Source organism: Dipodomys merriami, unplaced genomic scaffold (assembly GCF_024711535.1).
Source record: "Dipodomys merriami isolate MVZ:Mamm:240054 unplaced genomic scaffold, mDipMer1.0.p SCAF_24, whole genome shotgun sequence".
Classification (NCBI taxonomy): domain Eukaryota; kingdom Metazoa; phylum Chordata; class Mammalia; order Rodentia; family Heteromyidae; genus Dipodomys; species Dipodomys merriami.
This window is the reverse complement of record NW_027203826.1, coordinates 17,086,364-17,113,292: the sequence shown is the minus strand read 5'-3', so window position 1 is coordinate 17,113,292 and position 26,929 is coordinate 17,086,364. Positions and strand designations below refer to the sequence as shown.

The window sequence follows — 26,929 nt, the reverse complement described above, 5'->3', positions numbered from 1 at the left end:
TTGAGCCACAGCTCTACTTCTGGCTTTTTGTTGGTCAATTGGAGATGAGTCTCATGGACTTTTCTGCCTGGACTGTCTTCAAACCCCAAAATATCCAAGTAGCTCTTAACTTTGATAAAGACAAGATAGGGTTATAATCTAAAATGATTGCATATATTAAAGTAGAAGTATAATTTATTTAGAGGCTACCAGTTGGGTTTCTGAGTGATATTGTTTGTGTATGTGTGCTGTACCAGTATATGAACTTGGGGTTCTCTGCCACTTGAATCCTATATCTAGTTTGGTAGACTTTTCTGCTCAGACTAGCTTTTGAACCAAGATTTTCCAGGTCTCTGTCTCCTGAGTAGGATTACATGTGTGAGCTACCACCAGTGCCCAACTTATTAACTTTATTTATAGTCCTCTTTAGCAGGTTACCATAAACAGTTACCGGGTAAATGAATTTGGGTTAAAATCATACATGTGCATGTCACACAAAATTTATAGTATCTTATAAGTTACTTATACTGATTGCTCCAGCATTCTATTTATCCTGTGTTCCATGGGTTGTTTTGGATGTTCATGCTGTGCCTTATTTATAAATGTTTCTTTAAATATGTGAAGCTTTGAAGGTGAAAATTTTAAGCCAAATCTTAGAGGTGTTGTCTTATGTATCAAGAATTTTTAAAGTATTGGTCTTTTCTTGAAAATCTTTTACTACATGTATCTGTTTTCCAATCACTGATCCCAGTTTAACATGTTAATATGTATATATCTCTTAGAAAGCAACTTTTAATCCTCCAAAAAACTTTTCTTGGAGTGTGAGTGTGTGTGTGAGTGTGTGTGTGTGTGTGTGTGTGTGTGTGTGTGTGTGTGTGTGTGTGTGTGTGTGTGTGTGTGTGTGTGTGTGTGTGTGTGTGTGTGTGTGTGTGTGAGAGAGGGGGGGGGAGAGGAGAGAGAACAGAACACTTCTTTTTTTAGGGTAAAAGATGTTAGTTTGACAATAACCTTAAATAATTTGTTAGTGTCTGAATATATTTCAGAGCAAAATATCATCTTGGGAAATACTGAGATTAAGAGCAGAAAAGGTCATTCGTGTACTTTACCATGTGTTACCAAATACAGGCTACCTGTTTATTCTTTTTTTTTTTTTTCAGGTAAGGGGTAGGTTTATTCAATAGACCTGCTGGACCAGGCAAGGTTGGCACTCCACATGTCTGGGAAAGGCCTGGGAATGAGAGAGAGAGCTGAGAAAGAGAGAGGAAAGAACTAGAAAAGAGCAGAGAGATCTCTGGGCCTGCTCTAGGCCTTATCGAGAAAGCAGAGAGAGCTAGAAAAGAGCAGCAAGAGAGAGCAGAAAAGAACAGAGAGAGAGAGCTAGAATAAAACAGAGAGAGAGCAGAGAGGAACAGAGAGAGAGAGAAGCCTACCTGTTTTTTCTTGATGGTTTAATTCTAAGGTAGTTCCTACTCTTGATAACATATATATGTATTTTTTCTCTTTTTGCAGAGGCTGCTATTTCAAAAAGCTTTCAATTCTCAGCAGTTAGTTCATGTTACTGTCATTAACCTGTTTCAACTTCATCACCTCCGTGACTTTAGCAATGAAACAGAGCAGCATAGTTACAGTCAAGATGAGCAGCTGTGTTGGACACAGTTACTGGCCCTCTTTAGTGAGTATTAAATCATTTAACTGTGATGGATGTCATGATGATATTTCAATTTGAACTTGTATATAGTTTTAAGTATCTTATACTTTCTGAATTTTTTTTCCTTCTTTTTAAGTGTCTTTTCTTGGCATCCTGTGTAAGTGTCCTCTCCAGAATGAGTCTCAGGAGGAGTCCTATAATGCCTATCCCCTCCCTGCAGTCAAGGTCTCCATGGACTGGTTGAGACTTAGACCCAGAGTCTTTCAGGAGTCAGTGGTGGATGAAAGACAATAGTAAGTATTTGGAATTTCATGTTAGCTTGTGTGCTTTTGTATGATATTCTTAGATATGTAGAAATGGCCTTCTAAAACACAGCATTTAAACAGTGGACAACTATTTTTCTGCCTACTTTCTGGAAACAACTGAAAAACCTCTTTGTATGCCTTTCATAATTATTTGAGTTTTTCATATGAAGTAGTCTTAAAGATTGGTGACTTCGGGACTGGGAAGGTGGCTCAGTGGTAGAGCGCTTGCCTTGCATGCATGAGGCCCTGGGTTCGATTCCTCAGCACCACATAAGCAAAAAGAAAAAAAGCTGGAAGTGGCACTGTGGCTCAAGTGGTAGAGCGCTAGCCTTGAGCTGAAGAGCTGAGGGACACCGCCCAGGCCCAGAGTTCAGGCCCCACGATTGGACCCAAAACAAAACAACAACAAAAAAAAGATTGGTGACTTCCTGTATCTTTTGTGTTCCCAGTTACCATCCAAGGGAGAAACATTGTAAATTGAACTTGACATAAAATAAGTTTCTTATCCTTAACACTGTGCCACAGTTTTCTTTTGGGGAAATAAAAGGAAGAGATTTTTATTTCGTGGATTATCTTCTACTCACAAACTGTTTGACTTTGCCTGGCATACCCATATTTAGTCTAAACCAAATTTTATGTTTATTTTAATTATAGGGTATTAAATTTTTTTTTACTCTTGCCATTTTTTTCTGTAATCTTTACTCAAAGCAATTCTGATAGTTCTTAAGAGTTACTGGTTTTTACAGTGAGAAAGGTAGTGTATTTTTTTGTGCTGGTCCTGAGGCTTGAACTCTGGACTTTTGGGCACTGTCTGTGAGCTGCTTTTGCTCAAGATACTCGTACCATTTGAGCCACAGCACCACTTCCAGCTTTTTTGAGTAGTTTATTGAAGGTAAGGGTCCCACAGAGTTTCCTGCCTGGGCTGGCTTCTAACCATGGTCCTCAGATCTCAGCCTCCTAAATAGTAGGTAAGATTACAGGAGTGAGCCACCAGCACCCGGCCCCTATCTGATTTTTGGGAATAAGGTATTGCTAATATGTGCCTAGGCTAGCATTGAACTGTGATCCTCCTATTTTTGCCTCTTGAGTAGTTGGAATTACAGGCATTCACCACCAGGACCAATTGAACATAGACTTTGCCTTATTGCTAAAGAAAAGGCATTGCTCATAACTCACTTTGAAAAATGTGATTTGGGTGTATTCATAGCAACAGAGTAAAGAACTAGCACTGAGTTGTATACCTAATATTTGAAAATATGTGCTGATTTTTCTGTTTTCTAAGTAAATACCACATTTCCATGTTTAAAATATCAAAATTAGTTTTATTATTAAATGATTTGTAATGGTGTGTCTCTGTCATGGAAACTCTTTGGTTTATATTTTTTTCTAGATACGCTGGAAAATATGTTTTAGGGAATTATATAGACTTTAAGATTCCAAAATAAGGGGGAAATATTAGATCATCCAGATAACATTTTCATGACTTACTAGTGTTCTGTATGTAAAAATAAAGTTTGAACTTTAGCTTTCTTTAATTTACAGCATTTGGCCTTGGCTAATTTCTCTTCTGAATAGTTTTCATCCCCATGAAGAAGATCTCTCAAGCACTAATGGTAAGTAAAGGCTGCCCATATATTGTGGCTATCCTCCTCTATTGCTTCTGGGGGGCTTAAAGCCAAAGAAAAATAGGCTTTTGGTGAGATACCTTTGACTTCAAATTCAGTATTTCAGCTTTGACTTTAAGCCTGGTACTGGGTAAATGGGTAAAAGTAGAGATAATATTCTTCCACTCTTTGCTATATTTGAGTGAGTCCAGAGTATGGAGTAATACACATAAATTCACTCCCTCTTAATTCTTACTCCCACCAGCCCCCATTATGGAGTTTGAACTCAAGGCCTGGTCACAGTCTCTAAACTCTTTTTTGCTCAAGGCTGGTGCTCTACCACTTTGAGCCACAGCTCTACTTCTACTTTGTGAGTAGTTTATTGAAGATGAAGAGTCTCATGGACTTGCCTGCCTAGGCTGGTTTTAAACCGTGATCCGTAGATCTCAGCCTCTTGAGTAGCTATAATTACAGGCATGAGCCTCCAACGCCTAACTTCATTCTCACTGATTTTTAAAAAGAAAAATAATGTGCCGGGCGCTGGTGGCTCACGCCTGTAATCCTAGTTACTCAGGAGGCTGAGATCTGAGGATCGCGGTTCAAAGCCAGCCCGGGCAGGAGAGACCGTGAGACTCCTATCTCCAATAAACCACCAGAAAACCGGAAGTGGTGCTGTAGCTCAAGTGGTAGAGCGCTCGCCTTGAGCTGAAGAGCTGAGGGACAGCGCCCAGGCCCAGAGTTCAAGCCCCACGGCCGACCAAAAAAAAAAAAAAAGAAAAATAATGTGATCAGTATTTAGTGTTAAAGTAATTAAAAGCTATTCTTCTTAGAAAATTTAATGCATGCACAAATTGCTCAAAGTTCTCTCATAGTATAGTACTTTGTACTTCACATGCTACTTCCTTGGGTCTTTTTCTTAACTGTACAAGCATAAGAAATGTTAGTGTCTGTTCGAGCTTTGTACTCACTTTTTAAATTTAACAATATAGTGTTAACATTCCTTTTGTCACTAATAATTTTGGAAGCACAATTTTGTTGGGTTCAAAATTTTCTGCCCTATTGCATGTGTCATAATCATTTCAGTCCCTGTTACTTTAAATTTTTTCCCATTACAAACAGTATAGTACTATGCAACCTGATTATTCTTCCATTAGTTCAGTATTCTTCAAATGTTAATTTGCAAGCAAACTGCATGGTTCTTGGTTAAAGTACAGTTTATTGTTCAGTAGGTTTAGAACAATGCCCAAGAGTCTTCATTTCTTGTAAGTTCATTGTGATATGAATGATATTGTTACTCAATCCTTTGAGTAAAGAACATAGGTATTCTAAACATTGGGAAGACTAAGGCTGTTGATAAAAAATGTTTGCCATACTTAACCACCTGAACACTGACTGTCAGGGCTCCAAAAGTAACATGCTAGGTTTTAAAATAAGACTTATTCTATATAAATATATAGAGATAGATAGGTATAGATAGATAGATATAGATATATACAAAGAACAAAGAACTAAGCATTATGATTCTTTAAATTCTTTTCTTTTTTTTTAAAATTTCTTCATTTAGTGAGCAGTATTTTACCAAACCCAATAGTATTTTTAATGAAATCATTTACAGATTTTTATTTCTTCCTTTTAGCTACACCACTTCCAGAGGAATTTGAGTTACAAGGATTCTTGGCATTGAGACCCTCTTTCAGGTAGGTAACTGCCAAAGAAGGTCTGTTTCACTTCTGTTGCTTTTAGGATGAAAATGAATAGGAAAGAATCAGGCACAAATGTAAAGAATCAGGCACATCTTATTTTCATAATAGCAACTAATAATGACTGTTTTGTTGTATATGTCATGCCTATAATCCTTCAGAATGCTTAAGAAAATATAGAAGAAAGAAATGGAAAATAATTGTTTCTCTCAAGTGACTTTGATATTTTTCTTGACATTAAACCAAAGCCAAGTGCTGGTGGTTCATAATCCTAGCTACTCACGATGTGAGGATTGTGGTTTGAGGCCACCCTGGGCAGGAAAGTCTGTGAGACTCTTATCTCCAGTTAGCCAGCAAAAAGGCAGAAGTGGAGGTATTGTTCAAGTGGTGGAGTGCTAGTCTTAAGCAGAAAAGCCTAAGAGACAGCACCCAGGCACTAAGTAAGCCCCAGTAATGACTGGCACAAAAAATAAATACATACAAACCAAAGATTATTACTTATGCCTTTCCTGTTTATTTTTCCGTTTATTCCTTTCTCCTCTTCCTTCTTTTTGAAATTATGCTTTAAAATAACACAAAATACACAACTTCATGTTCCTCTAATGTTTCTGAATCTTTTGCTTCATCAAACTTGTCACTTTTTTGCCATCCATAACTTAAGACTACTAGTGCACTCCTAGATAGATAACAGATTCCAATAACTTTTCAATAGTATATCCTTTTGAGTTTTTCTTGATCTTCTTCCTTCACAAGATTTTTTCCTTATCTCTGTTCTCTATCCACCTTTAATCAGTTTTACTTTTTTTTCTTTTTTTCTTTTTTTTTTGTCAGTCATAGGGCTTCAATTCTGGGCCTGGGTTCTGTCCCTGCGCTCTTCCGCTCAAGGCTAGCGCTCTACAGCTTGAGCTCCACTTCAGCAGTTTCACTTTTTTATATCACATATATTTCCAGGATTCTTTCCTTGTTCTTTCCTTCTGACTCTGTATACTCTTCTTGAATTTTTATGTTATACTCTGTCTTGAGTTTTATCTGGTGGGTAGTTCTCACTTCTTTTGATTTAGTTTGAGTCTCTATTACTTACAATATATCCCTTTCACATTTTAAACTGAAATATGAAAGTTAAAATGATATTATCCTGTTTGATCATTAAGATTAATTTTCTATGTTTCTTATCTGTGCTTAGAAATATAAAAAGCCTTTTCTGTTAGTGTTCTCCCCCAAGTCTTACAATTCTTTAACTAACATGTCTCATAAATTCAGTCAATGCCTTCTTTTTTGCCAGTCCTGGGGCTGGAACTCAGGACCTGAGCCCTGTTCCTGAACCTCTTTTTCTCAAGGTTAGCCCTCTACCGCTTGAGCCGCAGCACCACTTCTGGCTTTTTCTGTTTATGTGGTACTGAGGATTCGGACTCAGGGTTTCATGCATACTAGACAAGCACTCTACCACTAAGCTACATTCCCAGTCCCTGTGCCTTCTTTTTAACATTTACTTGGAGCATAAAAAGCCTTCGTACAGTCTTTCTTTGTGTTTCATTTTTGTACTGCTTTTTTCAGCATTATGGTTTGTCACTTCCTTTCCCTTCTCACCAGTTCTTACATATACTATATGCTCAGTGTCCTGTTCTTTAAAACCTTCATATTTTTATTTCTCCACACACCTTGCTTATGCTGTATCTAGAACATTTCCTCCACTTCTGCCTTTACTTTCCCAGCCTGGTAAGCAGTTATCCATACCCAACAAGGTCCAACTCAAATGTCATTTACTCCATGAAACAAAACAGTTCCCAGAACTTCCTGGAAAGAACTCATTCTTTTGTTCTCTTTGCATAGTTATTATTAAAATGTTGCTCATTCCTAAAAGTAGGAATGTTTTCTCACTTATCTTTGTGTCTTCAGCCTTTAGCATACTTAAATTATTCTTTCTTAAATGATTATTAAATTATTCTTTCTTTTTAAAAATTTTAAATTTAATGGTGGAGAGAACTGAAGAATCATTTTTTTCAAGTTAACTTCTCATCTTTTTTCAAGTTAACTTCTCATCTATATTCACTGTGATATTTATGTACATTCATATAATATATACATTTAGCATGGGCTAGTTTAAAGTGGTTAGATTAATACTATTTATTAGAAGGGCCACCTTAGCATTGCCATTGCAAATTACTCAGAAGGCAGGTAAGTCCTTACATAAAATTTTATGTTTGCATAAGGGATGTAGCACTAGTGGTAGAGTCTGGTATATTCATAGTCCTGGGTTTGGTCCCTAGCACTGAGGGTAGAGGGAACAACCATTATTCTTAAAATGAAAAAAGAATCACCTCTAATAGGAGGTTGTGTGGAGTTTAGCTAGTAAACTAAATGAAAGGAAAAGTATTACATTAATATAATGAGCTTGTATGTCCTCTGCTTCATTCTATTGTATTTAAAATACTGGCAAATATAATTTTAAACAAATTTAGTTGTGATTATATCAAAGTTTAAACCTTACAGAAAATATCTGGAAACTATTGCAGATCGTTGGGTAAATTTGGTTGTTTAGAAGATGCCTTTAGAGTTTAATGCTTTGTAATTTGTCATGTCAATTTTAGGAACTTAGATTTTTCCAAAGGTCACCAGGGTATCACAGGAGATAAAGAAGGTCAACAACGACGGATACGGCAGCAGCGTTTGATCGCTATAGGAAAATGGATTGCTGATAATCAGCCTGGGTATGTCCATCAGACTTTTGGCTGTTTTCTTTTTAATCACCTTATCAGTACATGCACACATAAATGCTGTTATGAACAAAGTAAAAATATTTGTATATAATGATTATATTTGTATTTAATAACTAATGTGTAAATACATATTTTTATATAATAGTGCCTAATTGTGACTCTAATCACAATTACACTGTCTATTCTAGCGGACTTGGTCTTGTCTTCCTTGTTTATCATGATCTTTTGCTTTTAATTTATAAATATCTAGATAAATGGAACTGGTTGTACATTCTTGTCACAATGATTTATATGGGCAAGGATATGGTCAGTTTCAGTCAGGGTAGAAGAGGATGATACTACTGTCTAAATAGGTATAATTGGTGTAATGGAAAGAAAACAGATTTTAGAATCAGATTTCAATTTAGTTTCTAGACTCTGCCGCTTTCTAGGTGCATGCCATTGGGATCTCCCCAGTAGATTATAGCCTTTGATGACTTTGGAAAAGCAATAATTTCATTTTTTTGTATTAAGGTTTCTGTCATAATAATGTAGAGATTTAAATATTTGCTTGCATGTTTTTGTTTTTTTTTTTGATCCGGTCGTGTGGGCTGAACTCTGGGCCTGGGTGCTGTCCCTCAGCTCTTCAGCTCAAGGCTAGCACTTTACCCCTTGAGCCACAGCACCACTTCTGGCTTTTTTTCTGCTTATGTGGTGCTGAGGAATCGAACCCAGGGCCTCATGTATGCGAGGCAAGCACTCTACCACTGAGCCAACTTCCCAGCCCTTTGCTTGCATGTTTAAATGAACTTATCATCTCTGAGCTTAAGTTTCCACACTTATAAAATAGTTATATTGGGTGCCATAACTTATGCCTGTAATCCTAGGTACTCAAAGTGACTGAGATCTGAGGACCACAGTTCAAAGCCAGCTGGGCAGGAAAGTCCTTGAGACTCTCTCTTATCTCCAATTAACCACCAAAAAACAAGTGGAGCTTTGGCTCAAGTGAGCAAAAAAGTATAGGGACAGTGCCCTGGCCCTGAGGTCAAGCCTCAGTACTGGCTCCTAGCATAATAATTATATATAACTACCTTATATCAAGAGCTTAGATTAGTTTCTTGAACATGTTTAGTTAAAGTAACTATTAGCAAATTTTGAAAAGGGCAGGGGATAATATGTTATGCTGATGTTAAAAAGTGTGTTCATGAGATCCCAACTTTCTTTTTTATTTTTTAATCTTTTAAGTAGTTGTAGAAAAGAGTTGCCATTTAACAAAGCAATACATGAGTACAATATATCCTTACCCCTTTCAACATTGTCACCCATTGCTCCCTTACCCACCACTTTTTTTATTCTTCTTCATTTTATAGGGATATGCATTGGATTCTTACCTGCATTTTTCCCTTCTTCATTGGTCTACCCCTTTACACTTGACCTCCCACTCTACCCCTTTTGAGTACTCTCTTCTTGGTGTTTTCTTTTGCTGAACTTTTTGGCTTTCTAAGGAATTGCACTATTGGAGATCTCCCTTGAACCTACTGTATGTCAGTTAATACATTTATAAACACTTGCATTCCACCCAGTATGTTTACTTAGGAGTCTGTAAGCTAAATCTAGCTTCCACATACAAAGGAAAACATGGATCCTTTGTCTCTCTGGGCCTGACTTCATATAATTTTTCTAAGTCTTTCCTGCCATTTCTTTACAAATGACACAATATCATTTTTTCTAATGGATGAGTAAAATTCCAATCTGTATAGAGACCACATTTTCTTGATCCATTTGTCCATTGAAGGGTGTATGGGGTGATTCCATACCTTGGCTACAGTGAATAGTGCTGCAATAAACATGATTGTGCTGGTGGCTTTACTGTATCCTAGCTTGCAATCTTAGGGGTAAATGCCCAGGAGTAGAATTGCTGGATCATAGGAGACCCAGGTTTCTGAGAACTACACTTTGTTACATAATCTTTCCAAAACTTTTAGGTCTAGCATTACATTGATTATTGTACCAACAGACAATGATTTACTAATTTTTAGGTTTGTATTTTTCACTTTGAGATTTACTTTTATGTTTTCTTGTAGGCTCATTCAGTGTGAAAATGAGGTAGGAAAGTTGTTGTTTATCACAGAAATTCCAGAGTTAATACTGGAAGACCCCAGTGAAGCCAAAGAGAACCTCATTCTACAAGAAACATCTGTGATAGAGTCACTGGCTGCTGATGGGAGCTCAGGACTGAAATCAGTGCTGTCTACAGGCCGAAATCTAAGCAACAACTGTGACACAGGAGAGAAACCAGTGGTCACCTTCAAAGAGAACATTAAGCCACGAGAAGCGAACAGAGACCAAGGAAGAAGTTTTCCTCCCAAAGAGGTGAGAAGGGACTATAGCAAAGGAATAACTATAACTAAGAATGATGGAAAGAAGGACAACAACAAGAGGAAAACTGAAACCAAGAAATGCACCTTAGAAAAGTTACAGGAAACAGGAAAGCAGAGTGTGGCAGTGCAGGTAAGCTGTATTTGAACTATAAAACAGGTAGAAGAAGGCTCACACACAAGGCAAGATTTCTTATTTTGTTCCTTGAGCCTTGAGCAATAGCTGTTCTGAAGATTAACTGCATTCTTTGAATGCATAATGAGGTATGTAAAGATTTATAGAATAACCGTTATTGGGAGTTATAATGTGAGTGAAAAAGTCTCAACTTGATTTTAAATTTCTATCCATATTCAAGTGAGATGACCAACTGTGGAGCCATTGGTTTCCTCACAGGATTATTTAAAAAAAAAAAAAAAAAAAGATTATTTTTTTCTGAAAGGTTTAAGTACTATTTGTTAATGTCACAGTAGAGATTTAGAGGTCCTTTATAGATCCTGTAGAACCAAGGGTGTATATTAAGGCTTACACAGTTTTCATTAAGTTTTCTATACTCATTAAGTTTTCCATAAACTAGGTAAAATGTATTCTTTGTGGGGAAAAAAATATGAGCCTCTTTTACTTGATATTTTACCCCTGTCTTATAGCCAGTAGCAATACTATCATTTTAATATACTTGCTCATGGGAATTGGCAAAACAAGAACTCAAATGTTTTCCTGGAAAAAGACTGCTCAGTTATCTGTGACTTTTCTTATAGTTTTCCAAAGAGATACAGATACTTTCATCTAAACAGAACTATTATGGATAAGTGCTTAAGTAGCTGTATGATTAGTTGACATGACAAATGTATGTTTAGATAAAGGAACTTTACATTTTTGAAAGCTGCTTACAAATAATACTTATTTTTCCCAATAGAATTTTTTAAGGGCAAAATAAGAAATTAATGTTATATATTTTATGATTTCCAGTAGGAAAACAAACAGGAAAAAATATGCTAGAAATTAGGAAAGGTATGGTGAGAGAAAGAGAGAGAGAGAGAAAGAGAGAGAGAGAAAGAGAGATGGTGGAAAAAGGCATGAGAAGGTTCAGTGTTTGAGGGATAACAAGACCAGAATTTCCTGTGTAACCTTTCTCTATTCTCTCTAATAGCTTCCAGTAATAAAATCTCCTTTTTCTGTCCCTAATCCATGTCTAATCTACCTGTAGATAAAGCTTTTTATAAGCAATATATCTTTATACAGTATACTTATCCCAGGCTTTCTATAAATGCTACCTTTTTCCCTCTTTGCTCAACCTCAACAGTTCGTATGGCATCTACTTCTTACTTCTTTTTCCTTTACTGCTTTCTTGTTACATTGTGGAGACCTGTTTATACACTAAAGGCTGCCTAAATGAAATTGAACTTTAGGATCACCTCCTCCTTATGGTCTTTGTTAATTCATAGTTCACCATAAAGAGCCCTAGGTCACATAACAGCCAGCTTTCATATCATAGGCAAGTTTTTTAACCTGTTAACATCAGGTATCACAGTTATAAAACAAATGGCCTTTAAGGTCCTTTCTATATTTACTGTCTCTGTGATTTATGTGAAACCAAAACAATGAGTAAAAACTAAGCCATTATATCTTTCTTTTATTGGTGACTAAATAACTGAATTTTCTATATTTAACTTGATGAATCGGAATATCTTCAACAAAGGTTTTTTGATATGATGGGATTTCAAAACTTTCTTGGGAACATATGCTTCTTTCTGACATAATTGAGGTCCAGGTTTTTATAATTTTGCCTCCATTGGTCGTAGGTAAAATCTCAGACAGAATTAAGAAAAACTCCAGTATCTGAAGCCAGGAAAACCCCTGTATCTCAAACCCCAAGCCAAGCAAGTAACTCTCAGTTCATCCCCATTCATCACCCTGGAGCCTTTCCTCCTCTTCCCAGCCGACCAGGTAAATATGTGTTTTGTCTGTTCTATCTGTGTGGGGATTTCATATTTCTGATTGAACGGTGTATTCGTGGAGTAGCTTTACTAAACCATAATGTTAAAAGGTAGAAAGAAGTTTGATTTTTCCTAGTGCTTATAAATTACTTTTGAACCATTTCTCTGTAGGTTGCATATAAGTGCATCTGTATTAGCATGAAAATATTATTATATTAGACCAGACAAGCCACTTTTAGAATATTCTAATTACTTCTGTGGATAGAAGGAAACTAGAAACTAGCCAAGTCTCTAATTCTTAAAATCAAGTTGAAGTTTGACAACATAGTTGGTCTGTTGCTTTTATGTGTTAGTTCCCCTACTCCAAAAAAATGACATTTCCCCCTTTCTTTTGCCAAGATTCATTAGAACTAAAGCTGTGTTCTTCTATTTTGAAGGGTTCCCGCCCCCAACATATGTTATCCCCCCTCCTGTGGCATTTTCTATGGGCTCAGGTTACACCTTCCCAGCTGGTGTTTCTGTCCCAGGAACCTTTCTTCAGCCTACAGCTCACTCTCCAGCAGGAAACCAGGTGCAAGCTGGGAAACAGTCCCACATTCCTTACAGCCAGCAACGGCCCTCTGGACCAGGGCCAATGAACCAGGGACCTCAACAATCACAGCCACCTTCCCAGCAACCCCTTACATCTTTACCAACTCAGCCAACAGCACAGTCTACAAGCCAGCTGCAGGTTCAAGCTCTAGCTCAGCAACAACAATCCCCTACAAAAGCTGTGGCAGCTCTGGGGAAAAGCCCACCTCACCACTCTGGATTCCAGCAGGTAAGCTACGTCTTCATTACTGTTTCCTGTTGATACTAATGGCCATCTTTCTAGAAGATTTAGTGTAAGTAGTTGTCTTATTTGAATCTAAACTACTGAGTGGAAATGGAAATATAGTCTTGTTGAAGTGTGACACCAATCTAAAAAGCAGGAGGGGGAAACATACAGATACATGGATACACATACATTTCAACCTCTTAAGTAATGGATTTTGAAAGCAAGTACAAATTTAGTGTTCATAATTTGCTCCTAGAAATCTGTGTTGCAAAAACCAAAGGTTTTTGTTAGTTGTAAAATTCCTCAGGTCCATGAACGTGATAGTATAAAATGATGTTATATTTTACTGTATCTTGATGATAGCCATCTCTTTTTAGTATCAACAGGCAGATGCCTCCAAACAGCTGTGGAGTCCCCCTCAGGTTCAAGGCCCACTGGGGAAAATCATGCCTGTGAAGCAGCCCTATTACCTTCAGACCCCAGACCCCATAAAACTGTTTGAGCCACCATTGCAACCTCCTGTGATGCAGCAACAGCCACTAGAAAAAAAAAGGAAGCCTTTTCCCATGGAGCCATATAACCATAATCCCTCAGAAGTCAAGGTCCCAGAATTCTACTGGGACCCTTCCTACAGTGTGGCTGATAACAGAGCTGTAATGGCACAGCAAGCAAACATGGACCGCAGGGGCAAACGGTCCCCAGGAGTCTTCCGTCCAGAGCAGGATCCAGTATCCAGAATGCCATTTGAGGTATGTGCGCTTTCCCATCATCAGGTTCTTCAGAGATGGGCCTGAGGTTACATAACCTTTTCTACTAGATACTGTATGTATATATTTGTACTTTCAAGTTGACACAAAAATCTCACATAATTTATGGGAAATGGCTGTTATAAAGAACACTGATGCTTTAGTGTACTGTAACACTTGGCCTCTTCAGAATTAAAACATAGGTTTTAATTTGGGGAGCTGAAAAATTTAGTAACTAATTCATAAATGTGATTGTTTGGTAAAGAAATGGGCAGGAATCTCTGGCCTGGTGTGTGAGAACTTTGAGATAAATAGTTCTTCTCAGTTGAGCTGAGTCATTTAAGTTTAAAAATGACTTACTAAATATGGAGATTGCTTTCTGAAAGGCACAAAACTTGTCAGTTATCTTAGGGGAATTCTCTTTCCTTGCTCTTTTTATTCATGAGAAACAGGTATATGTTTGTAACTTCTTTAAAGAGCTGGTTCATTAGCACAAAATACAGAATCATCTTGCTCCATTGTATTGTTTTGCTCAGTAGCCACACATTAATGCTTTGTCTTCTGTGTAATTTTACTCCTTTCTTTTGTCTTGGGTCTTTTTCCACCATTGTCCTCATGTTCCTTTGTGTTTATACTTCATAACCTTTTCTTCTGCATAACCATCTTATTTCATTATTGATCACTTCTCTACTTGACTGTAGTCACCTGCCAGCCTAATCATTCTACTAGTCCTTTATGCTTTTGTCATCCCTAATTATATTGATCCTTTCTGTCACTAGGACCCCAAGGGCTCCCCTCTGCTTCCTCCGGACCTGTTAAAAAGTCTGGCTGCCTTGGAGGAAGAGGAAGAGCTGATTTTTTCTAACCCTCCTGATCTTTACCCAGCTTTGTTGGGGCCTCTCGCTTCTCTTCCTGGACGAAGCCTCTTTGTATGTATTTGACATAATACTGCTGCTTGCTCTAACCCCAACCCATTTTCTGAGAGTGTGCAGTATATAGTATAGGTAATACCTTCTTTCTGAGGCTTTACTTCCTGTGGAAGTATATTTTTAAAAAATTTCTGATAGCCTTAAATTAGCCTTAAAATGGTTCTGGAGCATGATAAACCATTGCTGACTTTAGTTGCTACAATTCACAGAGTTACAGCTTGGACATATATATGTGTATATATATACATACATACATACATACATACATATATATATATATATATATATATATATATATATATATATATATATATATTCCAGAAAGTATCCTGCAGACCTGTCAAACTCATTGCAGCTGTCAGTTCTCTCTAGCCCCAGAAATTTCAAGTGTTACTTAATCTTGCTTAGGGATCATAAGATTTTATACATATCCAAAATATGAAAAGAAATGGGTTCTATTTTTTTTGACTGATAGGATTGAACATATGTAGCCTTTTTTTGTTTGCTTAACTGAATCTGAAAAGAGCCTTTGATTCATAAATTGAGTAGAAATTAAGATTATTTTATTTATAAACATTACTGGATTTCCATAAACTAGAGGTTATAAAATAAATCACAGGGATAATATAATACAAAATATTAATAGCCTGGAGGTGTGGCTCCAGTGGTAGAGTGCCAGCTGTGAGCAAGCAAGCTAAGCAAGAACATGAGGCCCCGAGTTCAAGCCCTACCTAGTACTACCCGTTACCCCCCAGTTTTTTTTATTAGTGGTACCGTTTTTAAAAGTCTTCTAGAACCCAGCCAGGTGCAGGTGGCTCATGCTTATAATCTTAGCTAAGCTACTCAGGAGTCTTGAGATCTGAGGATCACCTTCAAAAGCAAGAAAGTCTGTGAGACTTTTTATTTTAAATTTTTTTTTTTAATTTTTTGGGGGGTCTGGTCATGGGGCCTAAACCCTGGGCCTGGGTGCTGTCCCTCAGCTCTTCAGCTCAAGACTAGTGTTCTACTACTTGAGCCACAGTGCCACTTCCGGCTTTTTTCTTTTTGCTTATGTGGTGCTGAGGAATTGAACCCAGGGCCTCAGGCATGCAAGGCAAGCGCTCTACCACTGAGACTCTTTAATTCTAGTTAATCACCATAAAGCCAGAACTAGAGTTGTGGTTCAAGTGGTACAGCACTAGTCTTGAGCCCTTGGACCCTGAATTCAAGCCCCAGGACCAGCACACACACAAAATAAGTATTCTAGAGCCCAGCCTGAAAAAAAAAAACCCCAAAAAACCAATCCTTATGCTTATCAGTATTTATATTTTTATTGAGGGTGAGGAATGTAAGAGGTATAGAGTATACGCCGAGAGTTTTGTCCACTCGTGTGTGTGTGTGTGTGTGTGTGTGTGTGTGCGCGCACACCATGTATGTGGGCAGTTACTGGAATTTGAACTTGGGGCTATGCACTTGTGAGGCAAGCACTTAGTCACTGGAGCCACACCTTGAGCCATTTATTCTTTAGCTTATTTTTAAGCAGGGGTCTTCCTTTTGCCTGGGGCCAGTCTTGAACTGATAAGCTTCTACTTTGATTTCAGGCATGTACAATTGTACTAGGCCCCCTTTCACTTATATCTAAATAAAATCAAAGATTCTGAGTTTTTCTCTCTTGCTATTTCTGTTCTGTAATCACAAGGCAATAAAATACTTATAAAATCAAAATATTAATTATAGTTCTGGGGAAAATTTAAGAACAACTTCCATGGCAGTAGTCACCATCCTTGGTGCCTTGTAAGTTCTCTCAAGCATGTGCCTGGGGGAGTGACAGCAGAGGCCTTCTTTCAAGTTAGCAGTAGTACCTGCAAGTTTACTTCATGGTGGCAGTGCCATGGTTGGGAGCATAGGAATTATGAAAGGTGTCTCGCATGTAAGCCTTTCATGTTGCTTTTCTCCTGGGATGGCTTGAGGAGCTAAGATAGCACCTTTCTATCCACTTGTTTCCTTTTTTGTGTTATTTCTGTCCCTTAGGATGGAAACAGGAACTGATTGTAGAACAAATGAGAGCTTTCAATCTTCTCTTTTTTGTTTCTTTCCTTTCCTCTTCCCCTCCCTCCCTTTCTTCTTTCCTTCTTTTCCATTTTGAAAATAAACTGAGGATAACAGTAATTGTGGCTATTGTTGCTAACAAGATAATAATATGTATAAAAGTGTTTTGCATGTAGTAGGTACTTAGTAGTTTTATTAACTGTCTATTGAAGGGGAGTGAACTTTAGAGGTCTAGTGTTCTTTTTCCCCCATAACTTTCTTGGGGCCAGTAAGTATAAATTTGATTTTTAATATTTTAATATATACCACAAACACAGTTGCTTAGGAAACCCACACACAAAACCAGTTAACCAGATTGATTTGAGAGTTTTTTTTTTTAAGTCATCAATGTTAATGTTAAAAACTTTTAGAGAGTAAGCAGTATTAAAACAGTTAAGCATCTTGAATTTCTTCTACAGCTATTAACCAGGGATTCCTGAGCTTTGTGCCTAAAAACACACAGTACCTGCTTCCCAGGGTCTCTGAACCCAGAACTTGACTAGATGCACTTATAGTTCTGACTTGCCTGAGGCAGTTGGCACTTAGCTGGTGTCATGGTATTCACAAATTGAATCTACATTTTCTAAGCCTTGTGTTATGTACATGGAATGAATACAAGTATGCTTAAATGGTGGTCTTTCACTTTGGCTGCATAGTATTTTAAGATGAATGTAAAGAAAAAGAAAAATGTATGAAATCACTTAACTCCTCCCCCCCCTTTTTTTTTCTTCCCCTGAAACGATGAAGAAATCCTTACTGGAGAAACCCTCAGAGCTCATGTCACATTCATCCTCTTTCCTGTCCCTCACCGGATTCTCTCTTAATCAGGTAGATACCTAATTTTTTTTTAATTTTTTATTGTAAAGATACTATACAGAGGGTTACAGTTACATGAGTAAGGTAATGAGTATACTTCCTATTGAGCATTGTTACCCCTTCCATTGTTTTCCCTCTACTATCCCTTAGGTAGATACCTAATTAAAAGTCTTCCTTTGTGCTTTTATATTATAGGGTGCTAATTTTCTTCCATTCTATGTGGGTACATCTTTCCCTTCCTTCCATACAATACTATCTTATAGTTACTGGTTTTATCCTGTCCCTGATGGGCTCAGATTAGTAACCTATATATTTGAAGCTTTAAACTTCTTAAAATTCTTACAAGTTTTGTTTACCCAAATAAAATTATTCACATTTAAGACACAGAAAGAAATGAAAGCTTCAGGTAGGTATCTGTAAACATGACATTTCCTTTTCTTAAATAAGCTTTTGTTCTTATAGTGAGTTTACAGCCTAACTGTCCTCTTGCAGGAAAGATACCCAAATAGTAGTGTGTTCAATGAGGTATATGGGAAAAACCTGACAACCAACTCCAAAGCAGAACTCAGTCCCTCACTGGCCCCCCAGGAAACATCACTGTACTCCCTTTTTGAAGGGACTCCATGGTCTCCATCACTTCCTGCCAGTTCAGGTATGAACTAGTCTTTAAATTATAAACTTACCATTCTATACATTCAGCTTTACAGTGTTAGTCTGATTCTATATTATAGACATATACCCTGTTTTTTTTGTTTTGGGTAGTCAGGTACTTTTGTGGGTCATGGCCTATAATCCTAGCTAGGAGACTACTTAGGAGACTGACAGCTGAGGATCCTGGTTCAAAGCCAGCCCAAGTGGAGTTTTACTCAAGTAATAGAGCTCTGACCTTAAGCAGAAAGTCTCAGGGACAACACCAAAGGCCCTGAATTCAAGCCCCAGGCCTGGAACTATGTTCATGAGCATACATACATAAACAGTTATCTTAGATAAATAGTAGGGTTACAAAAAAGAAAAATGAGTTGTGTCTTGAGGTGTAATCAGTTTTTGAATCTTGTCAGTAGGTGTTCATTCATCTCAGCTTTATAGTCTACTTTTGTAGAAACTTTAGGTTAAAAAATTCTGTCTCTGGCTGGGCTTAGTGGTAGTGCTTGCCTGAACCCTGGGTTCAGTTCCTCAGTACCACATACACAGAAAAGCCAGAAATGGTGCTGTGGCTCAAGTGGTAGAATACTATCCTTCAGCAAAAGAAGCTCAGGGACAGTGCTCAGACCCTGAGTTCAAACCCCAACACTGGCCAAAAAAAAAAAGAGAAAAAAAAATCTGCCTCTGTTAGGGAAAACCAGTAGGTATTTACCTGAAACATGCCAGAATTACAGATTTGATGGGCAAAATTATTATTTTTCTTTGATATTTTTAGGCAAAGAATCTAAAGCAAATTAGTGCTTCTGTCACATTCCTTTATGGGACCTTTATTTTGCCTTTCCTCCAAAGGCCTTGTCATTTTTAGTAAAATATAGGCGGGTGATAAGATATGTAAGAAACACTAGTTGTGATGTTTGTGAAATGTTTTTTCTATATCATGCCTTGTGTCACTGTTAATAGATCATTCAACACCAGCCAGCCAGTCTCCTCATTCCTCTAATCCAAGCAGCTTGCCCAGCTCTCCTCCAACACACAACCATAATTCTGCTCCATTCTCTAACTTTGGACCCATTGGGACTCCAGATAACAGGGATAGGAGGCCTGCAGATCGATGGAAAACTGATAAACCAGGTGAGATCTCAACTTCATTACCTACCTAAAAAGAATGGAATAACTTCCTCTGTTTTTACCTGGGATTTGGCAATAATAAAACATGTTAAATTCTTCTCTGTTTCCATCCCTTAGCCATGGGTGGGTTTGGTGTTGACTATCTCTCAGCAACATCATCGTCTGAGAGCAGTTGGCATCAGGCCAGCACTCCAAGTGGCACCTGGACAGGCCATGGCCCCTCCATGGAGGATTCCTCTACTGTTCTCATGGAAAGCCTAAAGGTGAGTGGATTTCGGAAACAAGAGCTACAGGATTCTAGAAGCAGAAATATTTCCATTTTCACACACAAATAAATAGACTGACTTCTACAGCTCTTAGACTTGACAATGCATAGAACATATACAGTAGTGTCTACACATAGTCTACCTTACATGATATCTTCCTTGAATCTTGTAAGATTTTAATTTGTGAATTCACTAATGAGAAGAAAGATCAGAGAATTAGAAACACAAACTTAAACATTTTATTCTAAGTCAAGCATCTTGACATGTTTAAGACTTTTGTGATCAAATGAAAGAAGAAGTACATGATTTTAGTAAAGTTTTGTTTGCCTAAAGCCTTTATAATAAACATATCCTTTTCCAGTTTAAAATCTTAATAGTAACTATAGTGACAATTTTCTCATAGCTGGATTGTGTTAGAAGTTTGCATGGAGTTTTTTGGATATATATATATATATATATATATATATATATATATATATATATATATATATATATATATGCCTTTATAGCTGGCTGGAATTAAAAACCAAATACTTGTCAGATACCCAAAGCATTTGATCTCTGTTGACAACATTTGGACTGTTTTTCAGTCTATCTGGTCCAGTTCCATGATGCATCCTGGACCTTCAGCTCTGGAGCAGTTGTTAATGCAGCAGAAGCAGAAACAGCAGCGGGGACAAGGCACCATGAACCCACCACACTGAGGCCACAGTAGCAACCCTGAGAATGAAGGCTCCATAAACCATGGCATGTTGGGTTTGCAGGACTGGCCCACATAGTCCTCTGCAGGTGGCAGCCCTCTTGTCTGTTTCTTGCTGTCAAGAGGGTGTAAGTGTTCCACCAGCCCGCTGAGTGTGCACGAAATGTTCGCAGTGCAACAAAAAGAAAAACCATCAGGAACTCTCCGTCCCCCGGGGCCTTCCGGAGGGAGAGAGGAACTGCTGTTTGTCTCACTCAGTCACCTGATATCACCACCTCTCACCTCCTCCGTCGTGCATGTCCCTAGCCACATGGGAAGTGAAAGCTGAGAAGGGAAGGCAGGTGGGAGAAGCCAATGGGAACTTCTCAGTCCTTTTTTCCTCTTTGGGGAATAAAATAGGAATCCATTAATGATTGCTTTGCTGACTGAGAATGTAGTTGAAATTACTCTTGAACATCTTTTATTATTGTTATTACTCTCAGTAGTAAGATATCACACTGAATTCTTCCATATACAGGTGTGCTTCTGGTCAGTGTGTAGCAAAGACAGTCAGTCCTGATCGCTGCTCCTGTGAGAGGTAGGAGGTGGTAGGACGCAGAACTGACCTCTTCAGCCAGTGGGAGTGTTCCCTAACGGAGAGAACAAGGCCCCTCAGAAAGTTCTGGTTAGGCCTCCTCTGGCCTAGTGACTCAGCAGGAAATGTCCTTCACCCTGTAGGTGCTGGAGCTCCAATCGAGGATGTAGTGTGGGTGGTGCTGCTGCTGGGCTGGACTAGCAAGTGACTGCTATAAGAGTTCAAATTAACGTTTTTGATTTCCTGTACCTTTTGCAGTAGCCAGCAAGCAGTCTCACAAAAGACAGGCTAGTCCATTCGTGGCCTGACACGTTTTAGTAGGTGGAAGCTTTCAGTGTGGTTTTTTGTTTGGTTGGTTGATTTTTGTGCCTCATCCTGCTTACCAGCCTCCTGTGCTTGTCTCCGTTCATTTTTATTTTAACCCTATGCTGTGCGCTAGCAATTGATTTTACTCCTAATGTGTACAACATCTCACCAAGAAGCAACAGCATGGGGACCAGCGGTCAGGCCCAGAGACAGTCTGAAGAGGAAGGAAGCTGTGATGTCTGCAGAACCACAGAGGAGCCAGGCCCCTGCCCAGCTGTAGCCTCCCAGCCTCCACCTCATGAGTGAACGTCAAGAGGCAACATGGACATATGCACGTCATGCACAGGAGAAAACATAACGAAGGCCATTTTGGGAAAAGCAAAAGAAAGGAAGATAAACTTTATTTGATATTTATTAGGAGGAAAGAGGACTGAAGATGTTCTTGCGTAGACACAGGAGGACAGAATTTCTGTTAGTCATTTCTGGAAAAGTAATGTTTTAAGGGGAAATTATGGAAACAATCTAAATGTCCAATTGCTGTGCTAGCGGTAGGGATTATTTTCTGGGAGGTCTGTGTGTGTGAGTGTGTGTGTGTGTGCGTGCGTGTGTGTGCGTGTGTGCGTGTGCACCCATCTGCTATCCCAAAGGGAAGGGGTGTGTGTATGAGTGTGTAGAACTTAGCTGGAAAACAGCTGCAGAGCAAAGCACATCCAGGAGCCCCGGTTGTCTCTGGAGTTTAAGCAACCCCAGCAATGAAAAGGGGTGAGATAATGCTTATTGCTCTTCAGAAAGAGTGGTTGGAGCCCCCTAAGCTTACATTATTGCTCTTTTAGTTTGACATGGTGTTTGGGGTTTTGTTTTGTTTTGTTTTGTTTTTGAAAGATCTGAAGGGTGAAGCCCCCTACCCGATGGCAATATGAAACCCTTTGTGCTTCTCTCTCGTCCCTTCCATGTGTTCCCCTTTTTCCTCTTCCTCCTTCCTAAGCTGCTTTCCCTGTTACCTTTACCCAGTTTATGTGTTTGAGCTCTGCGTTCAGTCAGCTGCAACATTCCAGTGTTTGAACTGTCACTGATTCTTGCACCCTAGACAAGCTAACCAGGTTTACCATCTCCCTCCCGGTAGTGCCCCTGTGCCCATCTACAGCCCCAGTCTGCATGAAAATTTGATGTTTGGACTATTCTATGACTTTTGGGATGGGTTCCTCGCCTTGTCATCCTCACAGTGGAATAATGAGGAGGGGGAGGAGAATCTTCATCAGAAACTGGTTTTATGTAGTAAGCTTTATTTTGTGATTTTTTTTTGTTTGCTGCTTTTTATTTGGAGTTTATTTTTCCTCCTAGATGTTTTGTTTTGTTTTTGTCTATCTGTGCAAGACCTGCAGCTGCTGAAATCAGCTTTGCCTTTAATTAAACTATGTTCTCTCCAACCAGATCTGTGTGTAGATTATTTCTTTTCTATCCTGAAGGACACAATATTGAAGGAATCCAATTTAAAGAATTTTAACAACTGAAACCCAAGGGAAAACATAGTCAGAATGTGGGTTTGTTGGGGATTATTTTTGCTTTTGGTAGCATTCCCAACCAACAAATTAGTGTGTAAAGTGATAGGTAGAAATTATCAGAGTTATTTAATGTTATGTAAAATAGTTAACAGCCCGCCATTTTTATGCCTATCGTAGCTGTTACTGAAGCAGTTCTGAGATACTGTATCTTTTTGGCCTTCAGAATTCACTAAGCCTTATTATCATCAAAGCAGTTTTTATTACTGGTCCTGGTCTTCCCATTTGTCCAAGATTTCCGTTCGTGGCTTGCTGGGCCTCCCCTGACTGTGCTGGCACTTGATGCTCGTATTGCCTTGAAGTCCTTGGATTTAGGTGGTGTTCTGGTGTATAGTTTATTTCCTGACTCATGCACCTCCATGCTTGAAAAACATGCTAGCTTATGCATACATACACCCCAGAAAGAAGAGATGGGGCAACTAAGTTGAGATCCTATGGTCTAGTATTTATAGAATTCTTGATAACTAAAACCATGGCATTACTAGGAAGGAATATTCCAACCAGCTGGCTTCCTGAACATAGTGACATAAATTCAGTATTAAATTCAGAATTGAGTAGTAAATGTCCATCTCTCAGAATGCATAGAGAGATATAATTTCAGTATTTTAATTCTCTGTGGAATTAAATGGAAACCTAACTCAAGTCTAGGTTCTGCTTAAGTAGTAAAACTTCTCTTAGAAGAGTATGTGTATGCCTTCTGAGTCACCTGTAAGTTACTCTGGACTCGGGAGTCTTAATAGTACAAGAAGAAAAATGTTTCCATTTAATTTCTTGGATGTTTTGTTTTATTTTGGTAAGGCAAGTGTTTTATTGAGGTTTTACCCATACAGAGAGGTGCAAGCCAGTGGATTTTTACAAAGTGAACACATCTGGCTACTCAGCATTTAGAGCAAAACAGATTATTGGCACCCTAGAAGACTCCATCATCATTTCCCAGACAATTCATCTCCATCTTCCTGCATGGGCAAGTTCTTGTGTTATATAACAGGTTGAATTTTAACAAGGAAAAGTTAGATTAACATGGTCAAACTGTAATGTCTGTGGTTATAGCAGAGGTATAGTAAATCTTACAAACAAATAATAGAGCCTCCTTAGTTGCCAGAACCATCTTAGCCTCTTCTGGGAGTACTTTCCAAATCCACAGCAGTACATTCTTCAACAAAAGCTTTAGGGAAGATGCCAACTTTCCCTTTACACTCTCCTTCCAGCCATTCCTCATTCACTGACAAAAGGGAAAGCACATCGTTTACTAAATCAGTTATTGAAAATTTAACACCCCCCCCCGCCCCGCCATTTGACCAATGATCCTGAACTTCCAATAGATTTTTTTTTTAAGAAATGAATTTTATCTGAGCTTTGATTGGGAGCCTTAATTTTGATGATGGACAGGCACTTGTCATTGTAGTAAAAATGAAATACTGAGAATGAAAGTTATCTTGTTAGTGATTCATAAAAAGCTTTGAGAGCTAGAGCTAGTGATAAATTTGGTGTTTGTAAAAGCAACAGTCTTAATATAAGTCTTTAAAAGAAGGCATTGTGCTAAAGCACGTAACACTCATCTCACAATAAATTGGTTATAATTACTACCTCTATTTTACAGTGGCTTGTTAAGTGCTATCTTAAAACACCAAACAGATTAGAAACATTTTTGGATATGAATCGTTAGAGGCCATGTGTGTAAATCCTGCCCTTCCCCTTCCAGAATTCTATCATTTGTGTGGAACATAGCTGAACATTAATTTTTTTTTCCCTCCAAAGTTCCTTATAATTCTACTTGCAACCCCACTGTCTTCATTCTTCCTATTTTTACTGTGGGTCTGGCCTGGAAACGTCTATCCTGGACTCTAGTTGCATATTAGAAATTGCAGGTGACATGCCCAACCTTAAGGGTCATTTTTAAAAGATCCCACGTAATTGAGTTCACATTAAAGTTTGAGAAAGCACTTGGTGGATGAAACTACCCTGCTGACTGTGTATATGCTGTTTGTTTCCTACTAAAGTGTTAAGGACAAGATTCCAGAATGTGGAAGGGTGCTTTTTTTAAACCAATTCTCCCTTTGTGTGGCCCAGAAAGAAGTGCAATGCTTTTTCTAGGTTTTTCCTGTGTGTTCTCTCATTTTTATCTTGTCCTTGCCCATCCTCTTAAAACAACAAAACCCTGTCCTTTAGCTAATGTAGACACTTCAGAAATGAGCTGTAGTTCTCAAAGATAATCAAGCTGACATCACCTGGAAACCATAGAATGAACATTTATAGGCCTGGCTAGAGATCTGAGCTGGAATCTCTGGAAGATGGCCAAAGAGTTTTGTAAATTTCAAGGGATACTAAGATATGCTGAAGTTTGAGAACTATTAGTTTGAAACTCCTTATTCCCATTTTTATGCCAAAACTGACCGCTCCCCATTCCCTCTTTGGAATGAGTATCAATTCAGAGAGCTACGGTTTGATGCAAAGGCAAAATGGTCCTATACCATTTGTTAACCTTTAGAATGAAAATCCATTGTTTCCAGAACATAGCTGCCTTCATCAAAAAGCCATCATGATTGTATACCTATTATATATGCCTGTTAGAACACCTGACCGGAAAAAGCTGAGCACTCATTTTGTTCCTGTTAAAAACTAGGCAGGGGATTGAAAACACTAGCTGAAGTTTGATTTCTAGGTTATTGGTGTTTTCTTCTCCCTGTCCCTGACTTTATTTCTGGTAAACATGGGAATTCACTTCTGTGGAGTAGCACTTACCTTTAGATAGCACCAGGATTACATCTCCTTCAAGGAACTCCAGGTCCTCTGGTTGGGTAGCTGCATAACTAAAGAGTGCCACCACTTGGCTCCCTTCCTTAAGCTGAGGTTCTGGTGTCTGGTTGTTACCAGATTTTTCACCTTCCATGGGTTCCTGTGTAAAGCCTTGGTCACCCTGAAAATGAGACATCTGTTATTTTTCCTAATTTCTTGGCCAGTGAACATTGAGCATCACTAAAAGAAGTCAGTAGATCAAGTCTGCTATAAACTAAAGGTAACTTTGAGATCAGTTCCTAGTAGAAGCCATCTACATCTACATATATATGTTCTATATAGAGATATTAGAGATAATGTTAAATGTATGTATATATGTAGTGAATACTAGATAGATAGATAAGTGACACCCAAAGATCTGTAGAACTATATATGATACTAGAATTCCTTGCTGGAATCCTGACAACAGCAAGGTTGATAGGCTCTGTTGATTCCCACCAGGTTGGGAAATAGAATTTGGATGACAAGGACGTGAGCCCATATATCTTGAATTTCTTTATACCAAATCCAACACCCTTTCCTAGCACAAACACTAGGGATTATGTTAGAAGCATACATTTTCAACTCCTTCAATCTAAGAAGTCAGTCTTACCAAAAAATGGGTTTGTAATCTATTTTAAGTCTTAAAATGTTGAGTACTGAATTTGAGGGCCACTATGTAGCACCATTCTCTCTCTCTCTCTCTCTCTCTCTCTCTCTCTCTCTCTCTCTCTCTCTCTCTCTCTCTCTCTCTCTCTCTCTCAAAAAGGCTTACCTTTGATTTGTAATAACATTTCTTAAACATCTTAGACATTATGGTCACTTTTTCCCCCCAGTCATGGGGCTTGAACTAGCAGCCTGGATGCTGTCTTTGAGCTCTTTTGCTCAAGGCTACTGCTCTACGACTTAGAGCCACAGCACCACTTCCAGTTCTGTGGTGGTTAATTGGATATAAGAATCTCACAGACTCCCCTTCCCAAGATGGCTTTGAACCACTGTCCTCAGGTACTCAGCCTCCTAAGTAGCTGGGATTCCAGACAGCCACCAGCATCTGGCTTATTGTGGTCACTTTTACACCATAAAGGTTTAAGAGGAATGTAGTTTGTAGAAGTTGGGATTATGTGTCGTAACCAGTCAGAAACAGCTTAGGCTAAAACGTTATACTGGAGGATGTGACTGAGGCTAGCAAGCTCAGGTCCTAATTTCAAACCTCAGGACTACCAAAGCATAAAATCCTGGACTGAGTGTTAAAAAAGTCCCAATTCTTACACTGTTGAACTTTAGTGTATTGTCTTTATTAAAAGGCAGCAGCAGTACAGGAGGTGGAAATAGCTCTGGAGCCCATAGACCTAGGTTTGT

At 38.4% G+C, this 26,929-nt stretch overlaps 2 protein-coding genes across 10 annotated transcripts in view; one reads left to right on the top strand and one right to left on the bottom strand.

Moving 5' to 3' along the window:
• Smg7 (SMG7 nonsense mediated mRNA decay factor) overlaps positions 1-22,668 on the top strand; it is a 71,303-nt gene extending 48,635 nt beyond the window's left edge. For 3 of the 9 annotated variants that reach the window (XM_070034287.1, XM_070034289.1, XM_070034288.1), the window contains 15 exons: positions 1,489-1,651; positions 1,764-1,920; positions 3,475-3,545; positions 5,173-5,233; positions 7,825-7,944; positions 10,017-10,443; positions 12,111-12,255; positions 12,683-13,065; positions 13,440-13,811; positions 14,588-14,737; positions 17,552-17,632; positions 18,113-18,272; positions 19,223-19,393; positions 19,508-19,653; positions 20,247-22,668. In XM_070034287.1, coding sequence (XP_069890388.1) covers positions 1,489-1,651; positions 1,764-1,920; positions 3,475-3,545; positions 5,173-5,233; positions 7,825-7,944; positions 10,017-10,443; positions 12,111-12,255; positions 12,683-13,065; positions 13,440-13,811; positions 14,588-14,737; positions 17,552-17,632; positions 18,113-18,272; positions 19,223-19,393; positions 19,508-19,653; positions 20,247-20,360 — 2,721 coding nt within the window. In that variant the 3' untranslated portion in view covers positions 20,361-22,668. The remainder of the gene's footprint in view (positions 1-1,488; positions 1,652-1,763; positions 1,921-3,474; positions 3,546-5,172; positions 5,234-7,824; positions 7,945-10,016; positions 10,444-12,110; positions 12,256-12,682; positions 13,066-13,439; positions 13,812-14,587; positions 14,738-17,551; positions 17,633-18,112; positions 18,273-19,222; positions 19,394-19,507; positions 19,654-20,246) is intronic. The other 6 variants (XM_070034290.1, XM_070034293.1, XM_070034295.1 and 3 more) reach the window with 4 other exon arrangements.
• A 1,217-nt stretch (positions 22,669-23,885) lies between these two features.
• Ncf2 (neutrophil cytosolic factor 2) overlaps positions 23,886-26,929 on the bottom strand; it is a 30,279-nt gene continuing 27,235 nt past the window's right edge. Inside the window, exons 14-15 of the mRNA XM_070034285.1 lie at positions 25,538-25,712; positions 23,886-24,017 (exon numbers count right to left, since the gene is read on the bottom strand). Of these exons, the coding sequence (XP_069890386.1) occupies positions 23,905-24,017; positions 25,538-25,712 (288 nt within the window). The 3' untranslated portion in view covers positions 23,886-23,904. The remainder of the gene's footprint in view (positions 24,018-25,537; positions 25,713-26,929) is intronic.